This window comes from Crotalus tigris, unplaced genomic scaffold (assembly GCF_016545835.1).
Source record: "Crotalus tigris isolate CLP2741 ecotype Arizona unplaced genomic scaffold, ASM1654583v1 scf7180000017683.1919423, whole genome shotgun sequence".
NCBI classification, from domain to species: domain Eukaryota; kingdom Metazoa; phylum Chordata; class Lepidosauria; order Squamata; family Viperidae; genus Crotalus; species Crotalus tigris.
The window spans coordinates 274,977-293,498 of record NW_024096563.1 but is presented as its reverse complement, the minus strand read 5'-3'; the positions used below and the strand labels follow the sequence as shown (position 1 = coordinate 293,498).

General features: G+C 46.1%; 2 protein-coding genes across 2 annotated transcripts; both read right to left on the bottom strand.

The window, feature by feature from the left end:
• Window positions 1–1,388: 1,388 nt before the first annotated feature.
• Window positions 1,389–8,442, bottom strand: LOC120305531 (cytochrome c oxidase subunit 5A, mitochondrial). Its single transcript, XM_039337520.1, has 5 exons — window positions 8,146–8,442; window positions 5,068–5,181; window positions 3,912–4,033; window positions 2,927–3,048; window positions 1,389–1,549 (listed from the first exon to the last, which is right to left on the bottom strand). The coding sequence occupies exons 1-4, from the start codon at window positions 8,225–8,227 to the stop codon at window positions 2,935–2,937; spliced, it is 432 nt and encodes a 143-aa protein (XP_039193454.1). The 5' UTR covers window positions 8,228–8,442; the 3' UTR covers window positions 1,389–1,549; window positions 2,927–2,934.
• An 827-nt stretch (window positions 8,443–9,269) lies between these two features.
• Window positions 9,270–18,434, bottom strand: RPP25 (ribonuclease P and MRP subunit p25). Its single transcript, XM_039337519.1, has 2 exons — window positions 17,581–18,434; window positions 9,270–9,374 (listed from the first exon to the last, which is right to left on the bottom strand). The coding sequence occupies exon 1, from the start codon at window positions 18,404–18,406 to the stop codon at window positions 17,762–17,764; it is 645 nt and encodes a 214-aa protein (XP_039193453.1). The 5' UTR covers window positions 18,407–18,434; the 3' UTR covers window positions 9,270–9,374; window positions 17,581–17,761.
• Window positions 18,435–18,522: the final 88 nt, after the last annotated feature.

Below are 18,522 nucleotides of genomic sequence, written 5' to 3'. Positions count from 1 at the left end.
TACAATTGTTTCACGTCAATGTGTGATGCATCCGTGTGTTTATCCTGACAAAATATGTTCAGATTCGCCACTATTCTTATTTTATGCAAGTCTCTGCTTCAGTATTTATTCAGTGATACAAGAAAGTCACTGGATCAAAGGAAATTTCAGCCAGCAAGTGAACAGATCTCATCAAGCACGACCACATATTTTCAAAAGCTTCTAAATAAAACTATTAGGACTAGGAACTTGTCTGTTTTTAAGTGGTCTAACTCAGGGCTTTTCAACCAGTGGTAGGGGTACCATCTGTGGTACATTGGCACCTGGCAGGTGGTACGCAACCATCCTAGAAAAGTGTAGCAGGGGAGGGGAATGAGCTGAACCGGTGGCAGCACCGCACAAGCCTGAGCGAGAGACGACTGGAGCTGCAGGGCTGTTTGGGCTCAGCGGAAGCACCAGGATCAGCGCTTCTTTGGGATGGTCAGGGCTCAGTGGAAGCGCCAGAATTAGTGCCAGGCTCCAGCTGGAGCTCGGTGCTGATCCTGGTGCTTCTACTGAGCCCAGAAGAAGCACCAATCACCTGGAATGTTGCAGCATCTCCAGGGTCTTGTGATTTACATTCAGATGCTTGCCAACTGATTCATACTTATGACGGTCACAGTGACCCAGGGTCATGTGAAGTGACCAAAACCGGCTGCAACCACCCAGCAGACGGAGGGGAATAAAAACCAAACAGCCCCCCCACCCCAATCCCGCTGCCAATCCTCAACAGAAATGCTCACAACAATGGAAACCTCAGACAGGAGGAAGAGCGCCGGTGGGTGGGCAGGCAGGGGTCTTGCTCGGCTGTGCCTTGGGGGGCACTTTTTTCAGTGCCATTGTAACTTTGAACAGTCACTAAGCGAACTGTTGTAAGTTGAGGACTATCTGTACTTTATCACTTTTTCCCTTTTTTTTTTTTTTTTGGTCATCAAGTTTTCGACACTTTGCTAGGCGACTGGTGGTACTCGGATATTGCCATATCCTAAAAATGGTACAATGGGCGAAAAAGTTGAAAAGCCCTGCTCTAACTGACACATTACATTGCTTAATGTGGAGACTTGAGAGTTTTCTTTTTATGTAATAAATGCTAAGATGTGTGTAAGTGACTAAAGTCAATCAAGCGTCTTCTCCAATTTATATTCCATGAAAGCAATATGATTCTATGCTGTTCTTAACATGAATACTTATGAAATTGTAATTTCATCATGTTAAAATGCTGGATTCTTTCATTTTTTGAAATGTGAAGAACTGCTTTTTGTGCAGAAATGTATGGAATTCAATGTCTGAATAGCATCCCATGTTTGCTCAATCTTGCCTTGGAAAACACATTTTTTTTGGTAATCTATAACCATAGTCTAAGGTCTAAAGTCAATTCAAACCATTTCCTCTTTATTAGGTCAACTTCACAACACATATCCAGGACTCAATAAAAGGAAGAAGTGATTTCAAATAAGTAATTATAATGTCTATATCCAGATAATTGTTGTACAGTCACAGAACCTTAACAGTATATTCATGGGAAGTCCGCCTGGAAAAAAACAGATAGCTGGAATTAGTTTGGATGTATTATTTTCAAGTTCATAAGCCTCTTGAGGAGGGAGTGGATAGAAAGGTTAAGAAAAGATATTCCAGTACTAGCTTGCAGATGAATACATGCCTGCATAGAGCAACTTAAGGAATTACTTGTAGCATTTAATTGCGAATAGAATAATCCTTATTGTCACTGTGTATCACACAATGAAATTAAGTGCTGTCCACAGTGCACACTACACACAAATAAAAACATACATTATATACACACATCCTTCACCATTGCGCTGCCCCTGATATTGCACTTCAATGTTGCACTATACAGTAGTATTTAATACGGTTACAGCGCTGGGATGAAAACTATTTTTCAGCCTATTTGTGCTTATTTTTACCTTTGTCTATCCTTTGGACGCTTCGCATAACACCCGGGCTGCTACTTGTATACAAAAACACCTCTCCTAATTTCCATCAGGCTCCAGGCTCTTTTTACATTTTAAAAAACAAATCTGAGAAAAACTCAGACAAGTAGATTGTAGGCAGGAAAGGGAGGGAGGAAGAGAGATAGAACGGACGGGCGTAGCATTCGAAGTGCCTGGAGCTTTGCAAATATGTGGTTACCTTGACATCACAGCCATTTTATGAAGGGGGAAGCCCCAATCCATTCTGTGAGAGTGCCTGCAATGTATCCTCAAAACACCACACGTGTAATTACAACCAATAAGAAGTTAGGAGACCCATGGTCTGCTTTTGTCCTGTAACATGGGACTTTTTTCTCTGCCTCTCCACTACATGCGCTTCCAATATGCATGCAGGTTCCACAAAACTGTTTTATTTTAGCATAAATTTGCTTGTGCCAATTTCTCTAATTTTGCCTTGTTGGCAAAATGCTCTCACTATCATGCTCACTCTCTGTGGGTGTGTCTCTGTGTATCAGGGGAAATAAATGGTGAATAAGAGCAAGATAGCTATTTAAGATAGCAGGATTACATCCATATTCTGTTTTAAAATACAGAGCTTATTTTTTTTTTTTTTGAATTTGAGGGATGTCTGCTGCATTTTAAACTAGTCCCCCCCCCCAAAAAAAAGTAAAGTGAAGAAGTACAAGATGACTGAGGTGTATTTTCATTTTTAATATACTTTAAATCTCAGAGGTATTAGAGCCCAAGTATTCTACAGAAAATTGGATTCCAGTTATTGAGAATATACCACGTGCCGCACATTTCCTGCATAGGGAAAGAAATATTTTTCTCTACCTTATCAAAATGGTAGACAAATGTATTTTCTACATTTTTAGAAGCCTTTGTTTACTTTAAACGCCGAACAGAATATTAAAGAACACGCGCACAAGGCAAAAATTAAAAATGTATTTTCTTACATTTAAGTTTACACTTTGTCCATGTCAAGTTCTTCTGGAGTTGAAATTCCCAATTCATTCAAAGTTGGTCTAAGTTCCTGGATAACGTAAGGATATATATCCTTGTATCTGCCTGATTTGTACTAATTCAAAGAGAACACAAAAGAAATTCAGAATTTAAAGAGTAGATTTGGCAAGACAAGATGGGTCTACTTAATCCCAAGAGCTTAACTTTTCTATGGCCCAAATTTTATCCAAGAAATACGCATAACTCACAAGCAACAGATATTTTGACTGCTAGAAAGCTGCAGTTGTAGTCACTCATATATGGTTTCACTGAACTTATTTGATTAGTTCTTTCTGACTGCTGACCTTATTTCTGAAAATTTCGTGTTCAGAGAAGCTATATTACATAGGTGAAGCATATGCTTATTAAGTTCAGCATCTTGAATTCCCCTTTAAATTGATATTTTTAATTTATTTTTATAGATAACTCAAGGCAACAATCTTGTGAGATGAGTTGGTCTGAAAGTGACCGGCCCAAGGTCACCTAGCTAGCTTTCATGCCTAAGGTGGGACTAGAACTCGCCATCTCCTGGTTTTTAGCCTGGTGCCTTGACCACTAGACCAAACTGGCTCCCTTAGTACTGGATGAGTGTCAATGAATTAGGAGGAGCCAGTCTGCAACATATAGAAGCAGACACTTTATCCCTGCATACTAAGCCAGGATGCTACCTATGCTATCTCTGAGATAAGGTCAGTGAATTTAAACAATCTGGCCTACTAGGCCACTGGTTCCTGTCTGATTCCTCTCCCACTCAAGTGTGCTTGTGGTGAATGCTTCATTACAAGCGTCACTTTAAGCCTTTCCCATATAAGGATGGAGGGGAAGGGGGGGGGAAGAAGAATCTCAGAGCTTTGGTCGTGAATGCAACCGACGTGTGTAAGGGAACATTTTACCACCGTGCTCCATATTGTAGAGAAGCAGAAGGATGCCTTAACTCACCTTTACCATTTCCAAGATGCGGATTGTGGTAGCGAAGTCATTTAGCCGCCTGCAGGCCCTCAAAGCCGCATCAATAATTTTTGGTTCGGGAACCATGTCTGCGTCAACTAAGGTGTTAATACCTATCAAAAGAAACATGCACTGAAGGAGAGGCCTGCATTTATTCTCCCCTTCTCGTGTTTGTGATGTATTTAATCACTTCGCGACATAAAACTGAATTCTTTTCTCCCTTTGGGTCTCTAGTCAAACCTCTTGGATTTTGCCATAGAGTATATAACATATAGTAACTCTGTTTATATCCAGATACTGAAGCCAAGTTTAGTCACCATATCACAAAAGAGATGTTGAGAGTTTGGAAAAAAAATCAGAAAAGAGCAACTAAGACAACCAAAGGCCTGGAGGTTAAAACATACAAAGAACGACAGTGGGACTTGGGTTTGGCTAATCTAAAAAAAAGACGAAATAGGGGAGACATGATAGCAGCATTCCAGTATTTGAGGGGCTGCCATAAGGCAGAGGGGGCCAGGTTGTTCACCAAAGCACCAGAGGGAAGGACGAGAAACAATGGTTGGAAACTGATCAAGGAGAGAAGCAACCTGGAACTAAGGAGAAACTTCCTGACAGTGAGGACAATCAACCAGTGGAACAGCTTGCCTCTAGAAATCGTGGGCGCTCCATCACTGGAAATTTTTAAGAAAAGACTAGACAATCAGAGATGGTATAGGTTCTCCTGCTTGAGCAGGGGGCTGGACTAGAAGACCCCTAGGGTCCCTTCCAGTTATTCTATTTCTATTTCTATTATTTCTATTTCTATTTCTATTCTATTTCTATTCTATTCTATTCCAAAATCTAAGGCATAATTTCAGGTTAAAATCTTAATTCCCTAACTTTTACTTCAATCTCAAAGTCTAACATTGTTAATCATAATATATCATAGTTAGTTTTTGCTATACCAATGTAGCTATTCAAACTGGGGGGGGGGGAACCTCGAGGTCTTTGTGATTTTGGCTCTAGGATCATTCTGTCAGCTCCAGGAAAGAGATCTATATAATTCCTATTGGGTTGCACAAATCAATCAAATTTTTAGAAAATATTTCTCTAATGCAGGGACACAGAAGCCCCTCCCCCTTCACTGATACTTCCTGTGGGTGTTTACCTTTCCTGAGTTCCCAGTCATCAATATCTGGTTTGTTGAAGAACATCACCCAGCGAGCATCAAGTTCTTCATCTGTAATCTCTGCTTTGTGAGCATAGCAACGCAGAGGTAGTACTGGTTTGGAACAAAAAGGGAAAAAACAAAGAGGGTTTGTCAAGGGTGAAGCTACAACACTACAAATGCAGGTAATCCTTGAGTTATGACCATAATGACTGCCCTGCACGGTTGTAAACGGTTATAACCGTGATAGATGTAAAACGAGTATATTATTTGAAATTTGGAATTTTTCCACAGAAAGTATATTTGTTTCATTCTTCTTAAATAATTAAACTCAACTCAGCAAGACAATTAAATACCTGCCTTTTTATCTTTTTATGATCTGTAAGCCACCCAGAGGAGCCTTATAGGGGATATACGTGGCATGTAAATTTAATAATAATGAAACTGGGAAATTATTTGATATTTTTGGAATTTCACTTCACTAAACGTAGTCTTGAAAGGAGTAAATGAGGAAGCCTTGTAATGTTGATTGACCAACGCTAATTTCTTACTTCCGCAAACATAAAAGTGTCTGGTAACATCTTTTGCAATGAACAAATTCTTATTAAAAGGTGCATGTCTTCGTGAGCATATATAAATTGTGCTAAAAAAATGTAAAACCTTAAGTATTTGACATGTGGTTTCATTTCCTTCAGCTGCCCAATTCTACCAACACTGAGTAATTAAACTTTCAACATCTGTTAAGTAAATGGGCCTTTAGAGATATTAACACATCATCAATGCAATATAGCAACTGTGAAAATAATACCTTATGTGCCCTGTTTATTTATTTAGCATAGGTCAATGTGCCCTGATGCTAGCTAGGGATGTAAAGAACTTCAAGGCACAGCTGTGTGAAATAAAATCTTGAATGCAACAAATAGGAATAACATATATTCTTGAGGCAGACTCCAAGACCAATTCCTACTCTGAAATAGGAAAAAGCCAAAAAGGAATACCGCGGTAAAATCTAAAGTAAAGTTCAGTCACACAAGAACGTGGACCTAAAGGTACAAAGTCCACGAGGAGACAAGAAGGCAGGGAGGTTATAACGAACAGGCTCTTCAACTACTAAAGCTTGTTGCTGGTCAAAGAAAAAAATAAAAGGGAAAGTAAAAACACAAAGGAGTGTTCGTTCAACTTCCTTAAAGTTATTAAGCTTTTGTTGCATTGTACATAATTGCTGGGTGTGGCTTATTAATAGAAGCTATACCTTGAATTTAAGTAATGTCATTAATAGGTAGAAATCAGAACTTATGTCACTGTTTGCATCTCATTTCAGAAAAGTCAAAGGCACTGCATATGATTTTCTTCAAACATGAAACCAGAAAAAAGGGAGATTATGCTTTAGTCCACCCAAGCAAAGCAGAACAAGAGCATAATATGCATTTTCATAGTGAGCGAAGACATTGCCTCCCCCCAAATAACCCCAACTCCGGATATGATCACATAGGATTAGAAATAGATGGACCTTCATAACCTCATCCATGTCACTATTTACTGTAATATTTGCTCATATAGTATATCATTATACAGTATACACAGAGATATAGGAGCCCAGGTCATGGCTAGGTGGGAAGGAGGGAGGGACGAAGGAAGATGAGAAAGAGGAAGGAAGGAAGGAAGGGAAAGAGTAAGATGAGAAAGAGGAAGGAAGAGCCGAGGTGGCGCAGCAGTTAGGGTGCAGTACTGCAGGCCACTTTAGCTGACTGTGTTCAGCAGGTCAGCGGTTCAAATCTCACCGGCTCAAGGTTGACTCAGCCTTCCATCCTTCCGGGGTAGGTAAAATGAGGACCCAGACTGTTGGGGGCAATGTAAATATATATATACATTGCTTACTGGTGTACACCGCTTAGAGAGTGCTTGCACTTAAAGCGGTATATAAGTTTCATAAATAAATAAATAAGATGAGGAAGGAAGGGAATGAGGAAGTAAGGAAGGAAAATGGAGGAGAAAGAGAAGGAAGGAAGGAAGGAAAGAAGTAAGGAAGGAAGATGAGAAAGAGGAAGGAAGGAAAATGGAGAAGAGAGAAAGAAGGAAGGAAGGAGGGAAGGAAGGAAGATGAGAAAGAGGAAGGAAGGAAAATGGAGAAGAAAGAAAGAAAGAAAGAAAGAGGGAAGGAAGGAGGGAAGGAAGATGAGAAAGAAGAAGGAAGGAAGAAAGGAGGGAGGGAGGGAAGATGAGAAAGAGGAAGGAAGGAAGGAAGGAAGGAAGGAAGGAAGGAAGGAAGGAAGGAAGGAAGGAAGGAAAGAAAGGAAGGTTCCCAAGTCCATTCAGCCCCAACCCTGCTGCCCTTTCCAAAAGCCGGAAAAGCAGCTGTCCTCACACCCTTCAGCTCCTTGACCTCTTCATAAAGCTTCAGACTCTTCCTCGCCCAACATTTATTCTACAAAAACCATCTCATCAGGATGACTCCAACTGTCCCCCCCTCCCCCTCCGGGGCAGTCCTACCCTTGAAGGCTCTCGGCCGTCCCATACCAGGCGGGGGACCTTGCGGGGGGGGGGCGAGAGAGAAAATCCACCTTTGAACGGATTTAAAGCATCAGGGGGGGCCGTCCTCTTCTCCCCCCCCACAACCCCCCCATCCTTTTCCTTTCAACCCGCCCAGAGCGAGCCCCTCCAACCCAGGAAAGGCCCGATTTCCCCCTTCCGCAGCCGGGCCTCGCCTCCTCCTCCTCCTCCTCTCAGCCAGGTCCCCGCTCAATGTCACCTTCCTGCCCGGGCGGGGCGCAGAGGACGCAAACGGGGTGGGGGTGGGGAGGCCCCCGGGGACCCCCACCCCACATACGTGCTTGGGGGGGGGGCTGTAGAAGGGCCCACGCGGGCGGTGTGGGGATTTTTTGGGCGGGAGGGGGGGATAAACTGGGTACCGCCATGCAGGGTTTGACAGGGTTTGACAGGAGACGTGAGGGAGGGCAGGGGACGCCCGGCTTCGGGCCGCAGGGGAGGATGGGAGCTGTAGTCCCTCCCCCCACCCCCGCCCCCCACCCATGGCCGCGTTTTCTGTCAGGAGGGGGTCCGAGGGGGAGGGGGGCTCACCTGCCGCAGCGGGCGTCCTCAGGGCCAGGCCGCGCAGGGCGGGCGCGGCGCAGCTGCGGAGGAGCCGGGCGGCGGCCAGCATGGCTGAGGGACGGGGAAACGGACGGATGGGAGGCGAAGGAGAAGCGCGGCCCCGGCGGCGGTTAAGCGCGCGTCTTGCGCCTGCCTCGCTCGCTCGCTCGCTCGCCACACGCGGCCCCCTCCGGTCACCCGGAGGACAAAAATGGGACGAGCCGGGCTACGGCGGCGCGCGAGGGACAAACGCCGCGCCACGCGCGCCACGCACGCTACGCCCGAGGGAGGGGGGAGCCAGAAGAGGCGGGAAGGGAGCGACGATGGCGATGGAGTCGTGGAGAGGGGGGGGAGTGATGCGCGCGCAGGCGGCCTGGGGCGGGGCGTTCCGTTTCCCAAAGGAGGAGGAGGAGAAAAAAAAAAGGAGGGGCGGGGATTTCTGCCGCGCGGAGGCGGGCGGGGCCGCCTGGCTTGGGCCGCCAATCAGAGAGGGCGAGAAGAATGCACCAGGCTGGCTCAAGGAATTCTGGGAGTTGAAGTCTACGCGTCATAAAAGAGCCAAGGTTGCCTACCCCTTTGAACCAGGGGCTTAATTGGGGGAAAAAAGTGCAAGGTTGCTGGAATGTTCAATTCTGCGCTTTTAATTCTAATAAAATCAGAAGGATGATGGATAATGAAGTTATGGGTGGTTTTTTTTTTTTTGCATGGCTTGGCTGCCTAGCCCAGGGGTAGGCAACCTTGGCTCTTTTATGACTCGTGGACTTCAACTCCCAGAATTCCTGAGCCAGCCAAGCTGGCTCAGGAATTCTGGGAGTTGAAGTCCACGAGTCATAAAAGAGCCAAGGTTGCATACCCCTGGCCTAGCGTCTCTCTCTCTTTCTTTTTCTTTTAATGACGTCCACTGCTTTGCCATGCCACCTGGTGGCTTGGGAAGATATTTCTGGAGACTTTCCCCAAAGTTTTAAAAGATTTATAGGGCAGGGTGGCCAATTCCCAAACTGGCCGCCTTCTGCCCTGCAGTTGGGACCATCCTTCCTCACCCTTTCTTTCCTTCCAGGGCTAGGCTGGTGCTTTATTTAACTTGTCTTCGTTGCACGCTTTCTTCAAGGCTCCCTCCGCACACCTCAACCTTGAGTCATAAATCATGTTTTACAAAGTGCAACGCGGCATATTCAAGACACTCCATTGCAGGTTGGCACCGTTGCGGTTCTGTGAGCCTGTGGAACAAACCAGATAGGAATCGCAGCCAGATGTACTAATGAATCAATTAATTAATTAACTCATGAATTAAGAAATCTCCTGACAGTGAGAACAATCAGTGGAACAACGTGCTTCCAGAAGTTGTGGATGCTCTAACACTGGAGGTTTTTAAAAAGAGACTGGGCAAGCATTTGTCTGGAATAGTATAGGATTTCCTGCCTGAGTAAGGGGGTTGGACTAGAACAGAGATGGCAAACCTTTTAGAGACCAAGAGCCCAAACTGCAACCGAAAACCCACTTATGTATGGTCAGGTGCCGGGTGGGTGTGGCCCATTGGGTGGGTGTGGCCCATTGGGTGGGCGTGGCTGCAGTGGTAACGGCAGACTGGGTGGGACTAAAAAGTTCAATCAATCAATTCCAACTTTGAGAGATCATTTCTTTTTCCTGCGAGAAGTTGAAATTGACTGACTGATTGAACCTTTTTTTTTTGCACACGGCGGCGGAGGCCTAAAGCGAAAAGGTTTTATAAAACCCAGCTGAAGGCCTAGGACTGGGGCGACGGCACATGTGCCCACAGAGAGGGCTCTGAGTGCCACCTCTGGCCCCCGTGCCATAGGTTTGCCTCCACTGGACTAGAAGGTCCCTCCCAACCTATTTTATTTCTATTATTTCTATTTCTATTATTTCTATTTCTACTCCTATTCCTATTTCTATTCCTATTCCTATTCTTATTCCTATTCCTATTCTACTGTAAAGCCACAATGATGGAATCTTGCAAGACGGAAAATACAATTCTCCCCCCCTCTTCTTTACACTGGAGACACGAGGGACGTTCTCTTCTGAACTCTTGTTCCACTCACTATCTAGCTATGGACTGTGCTGTTTCGTATTTGAACGTTCCTTTGGCAGTCTTGCCACCATGCTCATTAAAAGCTCCATCACTGAGTAAAACTCACCAGATGGTTCAGCCATAGGCCGCCTTGGCATGACACATGGATCTTCTGGTGCTGGGGGAAACACCTTTTAAAGCTCTTAGTGCCTGTAACAATCTGACAAATGAGACCCTGGGATCCTGTGGAGCATGGAGCCCTTGAGGATGTATAACATTTAAAACATGGCTGGTAGAATTAATGTAAGCAGTTCCCATCCTCCTTTGCTCTACACTAAAAAAATGACTAATCTGCAGCCATTACGCATCATGGGCCTAGTGCAGGGGTAGGCAAGCTTGGCTCTTTTATGACTCGTGGACTTCAACTCATAAAAGAGCCAAGGTTGCCTACCCCTGGCCTAGTGCAATCAGTCAATCAATCAATCCCCTTCCCAAAATCACAGTTCATCTTCTTTGGTGGTTTGAGTTCCTCCACACCTTCCACTGTTGATCCCAGTCTTGTCGAGAAAGAAGAGGGAGAAGAAAGTCAACAAAGGAGTGAAGGAGAACAACAGCTGAAAATTAGTATTCAGTCATGCAGCAGGAAGATGAGCAAAATGAATTGATCTGTGTGGCAAAGAGATAAGGGTCCACCGTTAGCCCCAAGGAAGCAGCTGTTTGCTGGGAGATAAGAAGGCAATCTAACAACAGATTCTATTAGGAGCCTCCCTGCCTCCCTCCCTCCCTCTCTCTCTGTCTCTCTCTCTCTCTCTCTCTCTCTCTCTCTCTCTCCTGTAGATTTCACACCACATACTACATTTTTTTTTCTTATTTTCGTTCCCGTCTCAGTTAGAACAGGGGTCTTGACCATAGGAGACAGAGAGATGGTAGGTCTTCTTTTCTCCTCTCCAAACTTATCTAAGGTTACTGCCATTTTTTCATTCTGGATTTCTCATTTTCAGCAACCGCCTGGCTGCCCTGTCACCAGATTCGAAGCCAAAGTTGGGTGATGAACAGAGAGATACTGTAAGGACCCACCCCATTTTGCATTTTAAGAAGACAGAACTCTTGGAATATCTCTTCCAACAGGCATCTATTAAGAGAAGATGGTTGCAGGCGTTCTAGACAGGACCTGAGGGCCCCCCTACCATTCAAGGTTTTAAGTGTTCCCAAGCAGCCCCCACCCACCGTCCTTCCAGCGACAATCCCAGGTGTTACATTTCCACCCCCTTTTCCTCTTGACCAGCAGAAGGGAGTCTTCAGAGAGTAGTAGATGAAAGCTGATGGCCGTATTGTTATGGTTAGTCCTCTTGGTGAAATCCACATTCAGTCCCTTTGAAGTTTTAATGAAGGAAGTGAGAGCCATAAAACCCTTTGTTCACCCCCCCCCCTTCCCCTTCATCGTATGACAGAATCCAGAGAGGGCAGAAATGGGGTTTTCCATAGTCGATAACTAGAAATGAAATATAATTAGATTCTGACAGGTACACAGAAACGGAGGCTTAGAGAAACCATTACCACATTTGACAGCTTGCAAGTGACTGACATGAGCTGGTGGGAATGCAAATGTGTACAAAGGCTGTCTATCAAAAGCCAGGATGGATGCCAACCTTTTGTGGAGGGTCTGGGTAAACAGCATGACCCTCCTTCTGAAGGCCAAGAGACGAGGAAGAAGAACGTGGCTGCGGATGAAGAGAAAATGGATTCTTTGCCTGAAGAGCAGGCTCTCTGCATATCTCAGAAATCGTGTAAGCTTCCTGTCGGATAACAGTGTCTTTGTCCTTGTGTCTTGGATCAAGTGGAGAATGTCATCCAAAACATCAGGGTTTCCCAACCTGGGCAACTTTAAGATGATTGGACTTCAGCTCCCAGAATCCCCCAGTCTACTGGCTTTCATGGCTAAGGTGAGACTAGAACTCTCAGTCTCCTGGAAATTGGTCCAAATTCACTCAGTCTTCTTTCATGTTTAAACCGGGACTAGAATTCTCGCATCTCCTGTTTTCTGGCCTGGTGCTATAACCATTAAAGCATACTGGCTCTTGTGTTGTGTCTTATTCCAAAAAGCATGACTAAAAAGCCAGCTGCTTAAACATCTGGGTTAACCCAGCTGTGGTCCTCATCCCCAAAGATCACATCCAGCCTGGGAGTGAGCGACCTCATTTGGCGCTCTCCGTGGTGCTAAAAACCGACTCGTCTTAACGAAGGTATTCTTTTTTGCTGCTTAATCATCAATGCATTGATTTTGAACATAGGCATGTTTTCCGCCAACTTTCAAGCCAATCCCTCAAAGTAGCCCTCAGCAATCAGGTGCATGCAATTAAAGCACATTATAATCAAACATGATCACAGCCCATTGATAACCAACATTAAAATTCCAGCCACAATACTCCCATCAGATGCAATTACAGCTGAACTACATTTTATGGAACTGGAACAAATAAATTGGGCATTAAGGCTTCCTTCAATTGGTAATGATCAAGTCTGGTAATTCACACATTCGCAAAAAGCCTCCATCCTCTGATTCTAGCCCAGAATAGCATTCAAGAGAGACTCTTTGAGGATTAGGGATTGTAAGATTATGTTTATTCAGAGAGCGAGTTTGGACTAGTGCTGAAGGCACCGGGCTTGAATCCAGGAGGCTGGGAGTTCTAGTCCTGCTTTAGACATGAAAGCCAGTTGGGTGACTTTGGACCAATCACCAGGAGACGGTGAGTTCTAGTCCTGCCTTGGGCCTGAAAGCCAGTTGGGTGACTTTGGACCAATCACCAGGAGACAGTGAGTTCTAGTCCTGCCTTGGGCCTGAAAGCCAGTTGGGTGACGTTGGACCAATCACCAGGAGACGGTGAGTTCTAGTCCTGCCTTGGGCCTGAAAGCCAGTTGGGTGACGTTGGACCAATCACCAGGAGACAGTGAGTTCTAGTCCTGCCTTAGGCATGAAAGCCAGTTGGGTGACTTTGGACCAATCACCAGGAGATGGTGAATTCTAGTCCTGCCTTGGGTCTGAAAGCCAGTTGGGTGACTTTGGACCAATCGCCAGGAGACGGTGAGTTCTAGTCCTGCCTTTGACATAAAAGCCAGCTGGGTGACTTTGGACCAATCGCCAAGAGACGGTGAGTTCTAGTCCTGCCTTAGGCATGAAAGCCAGTTGGGTGACTTTGGACCAATCACCAGGAGATGGTGAATTCTAGTCCTGCCTTGGGTCTGAAAGCCAGTTGGGTGACTTTGGACCAATCGCCAGGAGACGGTGAGTTCTAGTCCTGCCTTTGACATAAAAGCCAGCTGGGTGACTTTGGAAAGACGGTGAGTTCTAGTCCTGCCTTAGGCATGAAAGCCAGTTGGGTGACTTTGGACCAATCACCAGGAGATGGTGAATTCTAGTCCTGCCTTGGGTCTGAAAGCCAGTTGGGTGACGTTGGACCAATCGCCAGGAGACGGTGAGTTCTAGTCCTGCCTTGGGCCTAAAAACTGGCTGGGCAACCTTGGGACAGTCACTCCCCCTCAGCCCAACCCAGCTCACCTTGTCATTATGGGGAAAATAGGAGGAGAAAGGACCATTAGGTATGCTCATCGCCTTGAGTTATTTATAAAATTAAAGGTGGGATATAAATAATAGATAAGTAATAAAAAAATGTCTGGGTCCACACAACTAATTCTAAACCCAACTGTGGTCAGGATTGCACCAAACCCTTCAGGGCTTCGATTTCTTCTGTGATTTAAGTTTACCTCTAATTGATGGCTTTATTCAACCCAAATCTGCAAAATAATCTATTTGACTGGATTCGGACATGAGAATAAGCCAAAAGCCAGCAAGTCCCATTATTTGTACGGACCCAGCCGGTGTATAGAATCATTCAAAGGCCAACGAAGAGCGAATATTTCTTCTCATTTCTGTAGTGGTGAACCCAGCATATTTTTTTATATCCCAACTGACACATTATTTGTCTCCAAGAAAGATTGCTTTTAATGGATTTTTTTTTTCATCTGCTTCTGAAATGCTCATGTAACCTTATAAAGTCTCTGTCCTGGTATTGTCTCACTTTTATGATATTTGCTCGAGGCCTGGCAAGCTTTAAAAGCTTTTCAGACAGAAGCACCATAAACACATCAGGAAGGAGAAAAGAAGACCTCAGAATAAGGAATAAATAAGGGCTAAGGAATAAAGCATAACCAATTCTTTTACCTTTAGGTCCAGGGCACCAGGCGATAACCCTGGCCTGCTCCCCAACCTCTAGGATTATTTTGCTAAAATTGAATAGCAAAAATGCTAATAATGCTGGCATTGTTCCCTCCTGGTGATGAGTCAAAATGGCTCATTCCATTGACCAAGATGCATTGTGTGCTCATTTAATGTGTTCTTAAAAGAAAAGAGAAAGAAATGGGGTAGATTGTTCAATCCATCAATCCTCAAATCATGCCCCATTAACGATTTCACAGTATCTGTATCTTTGTACCCCACAGCTCCTAAGGAGAGCATCCCCTGTTTGCAAAAATAATCTAGTGGTTGGTGGTAACCCATTAATCATTTTGACCAACTCCTGGTACCAGGTGCTTTTTCACCCCATGCAAAGGAAAGCTGCAGTCCCACCATAAACGAAACCCTGAAGGCGCAGAGATGAATCCTAGGAAGAGCACAAAGGCTTCAAATATTTAATAGCTTCCTGTCCCTGCCTTGCATCTTTCTAATCTGAGGCCTGACATGGACGAGAAGAGCAAAATAGGTCCATCTGTCTCTTTCTGGGCCTCACTCAAAAGAAATCACCGGGCTGTAGCCTTAGAACTGGCCATTAATAACCCCAACAGCTGGTGATGAAGGTGTGACTTCAGCAGGGCCTGTATTCTTCCTGACAACCCAAACATCTCAATGTTGGCTTCTCAGTGCCCTATCCCTGCAAGCTGGGAAGTGGCCTTCAACTGGGGAGCTTGGGGAGGTTCCCTGCTCCACTGGGGTCAGGTATTCAGTGACATCAAAGAACAAAGTGACTGGATGCCATCAAAGCTGGCACCATCCAGAGCACAGAACAATTCAAAGAAGGAGTGCAACGTCAGAAGATGTGGAGAGACCTGGCCCACAGAGTCAAGAATCGGACACAGCTGAATGGACCACATCATCATCCTTAAGTGACCTGGAGATTTGTCCTTCGCTGAGCTCTGAGTGAGCACCCAACATCTCTAGAAGATTGACATTGGTCATATTGGTCTTAATTCTGTTGTCATTGACTTCTCTCAGACGTTCATAAAGATAAAAATCTGGTCATCTCAGGGTTGAGCAAGAGAGCCCTGGGTGCAGAATTTCTCAATCTCTGTGAGTTTAAGCTGAGTGGACCTCAACCCCCAGAATTCCCCCCGACCAAATCATGGTGTTTCCTTGGGGTCCTTCACGACAGCAAGAATGGAGTCCTGCCTGCAGGTCAAAGAACTTTTCTTCTCCTTGATGATGTTAACAGAATAACAGAGTTGGAAGGGACCCTGCAGGTCATTTAGTCTGACCCCCTGCTCAAGCAGGAAACCCTATACCATTTTAGACAAAAGGTTATCCAATTCGAGCCGAGGTGGCGCAGCAGTTAGAGTGCAGTCCTGCAGGCCACTTTAGCTGACTGTGTTCAGCAGGTCAGCGGTTCAAATCTCACCGGCTCAAGGTTGACTCAGCCTTCCATCCTTCCGGGGTAGGTAAAATGAGGACCCAGATTGTTGGGGGCAATGTAAATATATGTATATATACATGGCTTACTGGTGTACACCGCTTAGAGAGTGCTCACACTTAAAGCGGTATATAAGTCTCATAAATAAATAAATAAAAAGATTCTGGAGCCCAGCAGCTAAAGAAGATGGAACTGCATGATGAAAAAAGCACGGATGGGGGAACCTCCGTGGTTGTTTTCCCTGATAGCTGGCTTAATGATCAGTCCCTTCTCAGCCATTCCCCAAACAAAGAAATGCCCCCCCCCAAAAGAAAAATAATTTGGTAAGGTACATTCAATCATGGCTTGTTCAATCAAACTTTACTGATCCAACGGCAACCGGTGGGCTGTGCAGAAGAGTCCAAATCTGAACCCCTGTTTTACAAACCACGGTTTACCGAACCCCCTGAGCCCAACCCAAAGAAAACACTGCCATTACCCACAATGTGTGAATCTCCTCTTGTGTCAACCACAAGAGGAGAAACACCCAATAAGTCCTTTAGACATGTACAATATATTGTATTGTGTCATGGACAATGTATTCATGCAACTTTCCATAGGAACAAAAAGTAGCAAATTTCTGCAAAATGTTTTCCCCTCTGACTGCTGTGCGATGAAAGGAATCTCCCTTGCATCAACTCTTCTCATATGTGCTAACTATGGCTCTTGAGCATTGGGTACCCCCAGTGTTTCCTTCTTTAGCCACTCTGTCATTCTGCTGTGGGCATCTGCAAAATAAAGAGACTCTTCCCCCTCCCTCCACCCTGCCCTCCATCTCAGCTCTATCTCACATCCATGGTCTACCTACATTTGACTTTGTTCACCATCCAAATCAAAGTAGTATACATTCCATGGGGTTTAAATCACTCAGACAACCAAGTCAGGACTGGGGAAAACATAACAGTTGGATCAAGCTACGTTTTCCTTGCGCCTGTGCTTCAGCAGGGGGTTGGGCTGGAAGACCTCCAAGGTCCCTTCCAACTCTGTTTATTCTGTAATTCTATAATCCCAAATCAATTAACCAGTGGAGGAGCTTTCCCCTCAGAAGTTGTGGGTGCCTCATCATTGGAGGCTATCAAGAAGGGACTGGACTTGTCTGAAATGGTTTAAAGCAGGAGTGTCAATTTCACCGAGGGCCGCATCAGCATTGCGGTTGCCCTGGGGGGGCAGGTGGGTGTGGCCAGAGTGGGTGCAGCCTACTGGGTAGACATGGATGGAGAGGGTGTGGCCTACTGCATGGGTGTGGCCAGTTCTACATCGTTCACATCAAGGGTGCCTGTGGGGGCCTGGGCAGGATTGGGACAGATCTGAGGGTCTCTGGCAGAAGGAAGTGGGATGGGGCAAGTGCCAAGGCATGGTCCACCGGGGCAAGTGCCAAGATGGCCACCACAAAATTGTACATTGGCTCCCGGCTGGCCTGGGCCAGGGCCATGGCAGCAGGGGCCGTTCCCTCACTATTTCCAAGATGGCTTCGTGGGCCACATGAAACCACTTCGCGGGCCGCATCCCGCCCCCTGGGCCTTGTGTTTGACATGTCTGGTTTAAAGTTTCCTGCCTGAGCAGGGGGTTGGACTAGAAGACCTCCACAGTCCCTTCCAGCTCTGCTATTCTGTACGTGAGTTCAATGCAAGCTGAGGTGTTAAGTCAGAAGTGATACCAGCTCTATTTGCAACCCACCTTCTCTTTCCAACGTGTCTCTAAATGTAAATTGCAAATTCAACCGGTTGTCCTTGTAAGGCTGGCGTGTGGCTTGGATTATTCTTTTCACGTTCGCCGAAGGCTGAAGGAACACACAACTGAGTCAAAATCCCAAAGTCACGTCCTCCCAGAGTTCTTGTTGTTGGGCTGCACGGCTGGGCTAGTCCTCTTCGTGGGGCGCAATCAGCCTTCTCTTGGTTGCCTTGGGGGGGAGCCTGCTCTCAGCCCAGACGCTGCCGGAAGGGCTGGGAGCTTGGTAGCCCATCTGATTGGGGTCCACCAAGTCCTTGGACAAGAGGATGTAGATGGAGGGCACATTCTTGTGGACGGTGAGGTGTTCAGGGGGTCCTTCCGCCCTTGGCCCTTGGTTCTCCCACACTTCCACCAAGGTCCGGTATTGGAGCCTGGTGACCTGGTGGAGACCGCCCAACTTCCTCTTCATGATCTCCACGCAGGTGATGGTTTTGGTGACCGCCCGTCCGCAGCCGCTGAAGACAATCTGACGGATGTCCTCCTTCTCCATCTTGGCCATGGCGAAGCCCATCAAGTTCCGGATCTTGCTGCCCTCCTTCACCTTCATCTCCACCACGTGGGGCTGCAAGTCAGAGAAGGGCAAGGGGCTGCCTTGCTCGGAGCTCTTCACCTTCCTGAAGTTCTCCATCCTGGACTGGACGGCCGGGGGTCCGGTGGGGAGGAGGGCGGCCGTGGCCCCCTCCGCTGCTCCAGAACTCACCCTTTGGGCCATCATCAGAGGACCCTCGGTCAAGGAAGAGGTTCCCCCCGGCTCGGCATCTCCCAGCTGCATCTCTCAGACCCCAGGGAGAAGAGTCTCGCTGAGGACCCTACCCGCGCCAAGACGCCTCAAGCGAAAGACTCAACCGGGAAGCGGCCCGAAGCTCCGGCGGATCTCCGGCGCTTCGC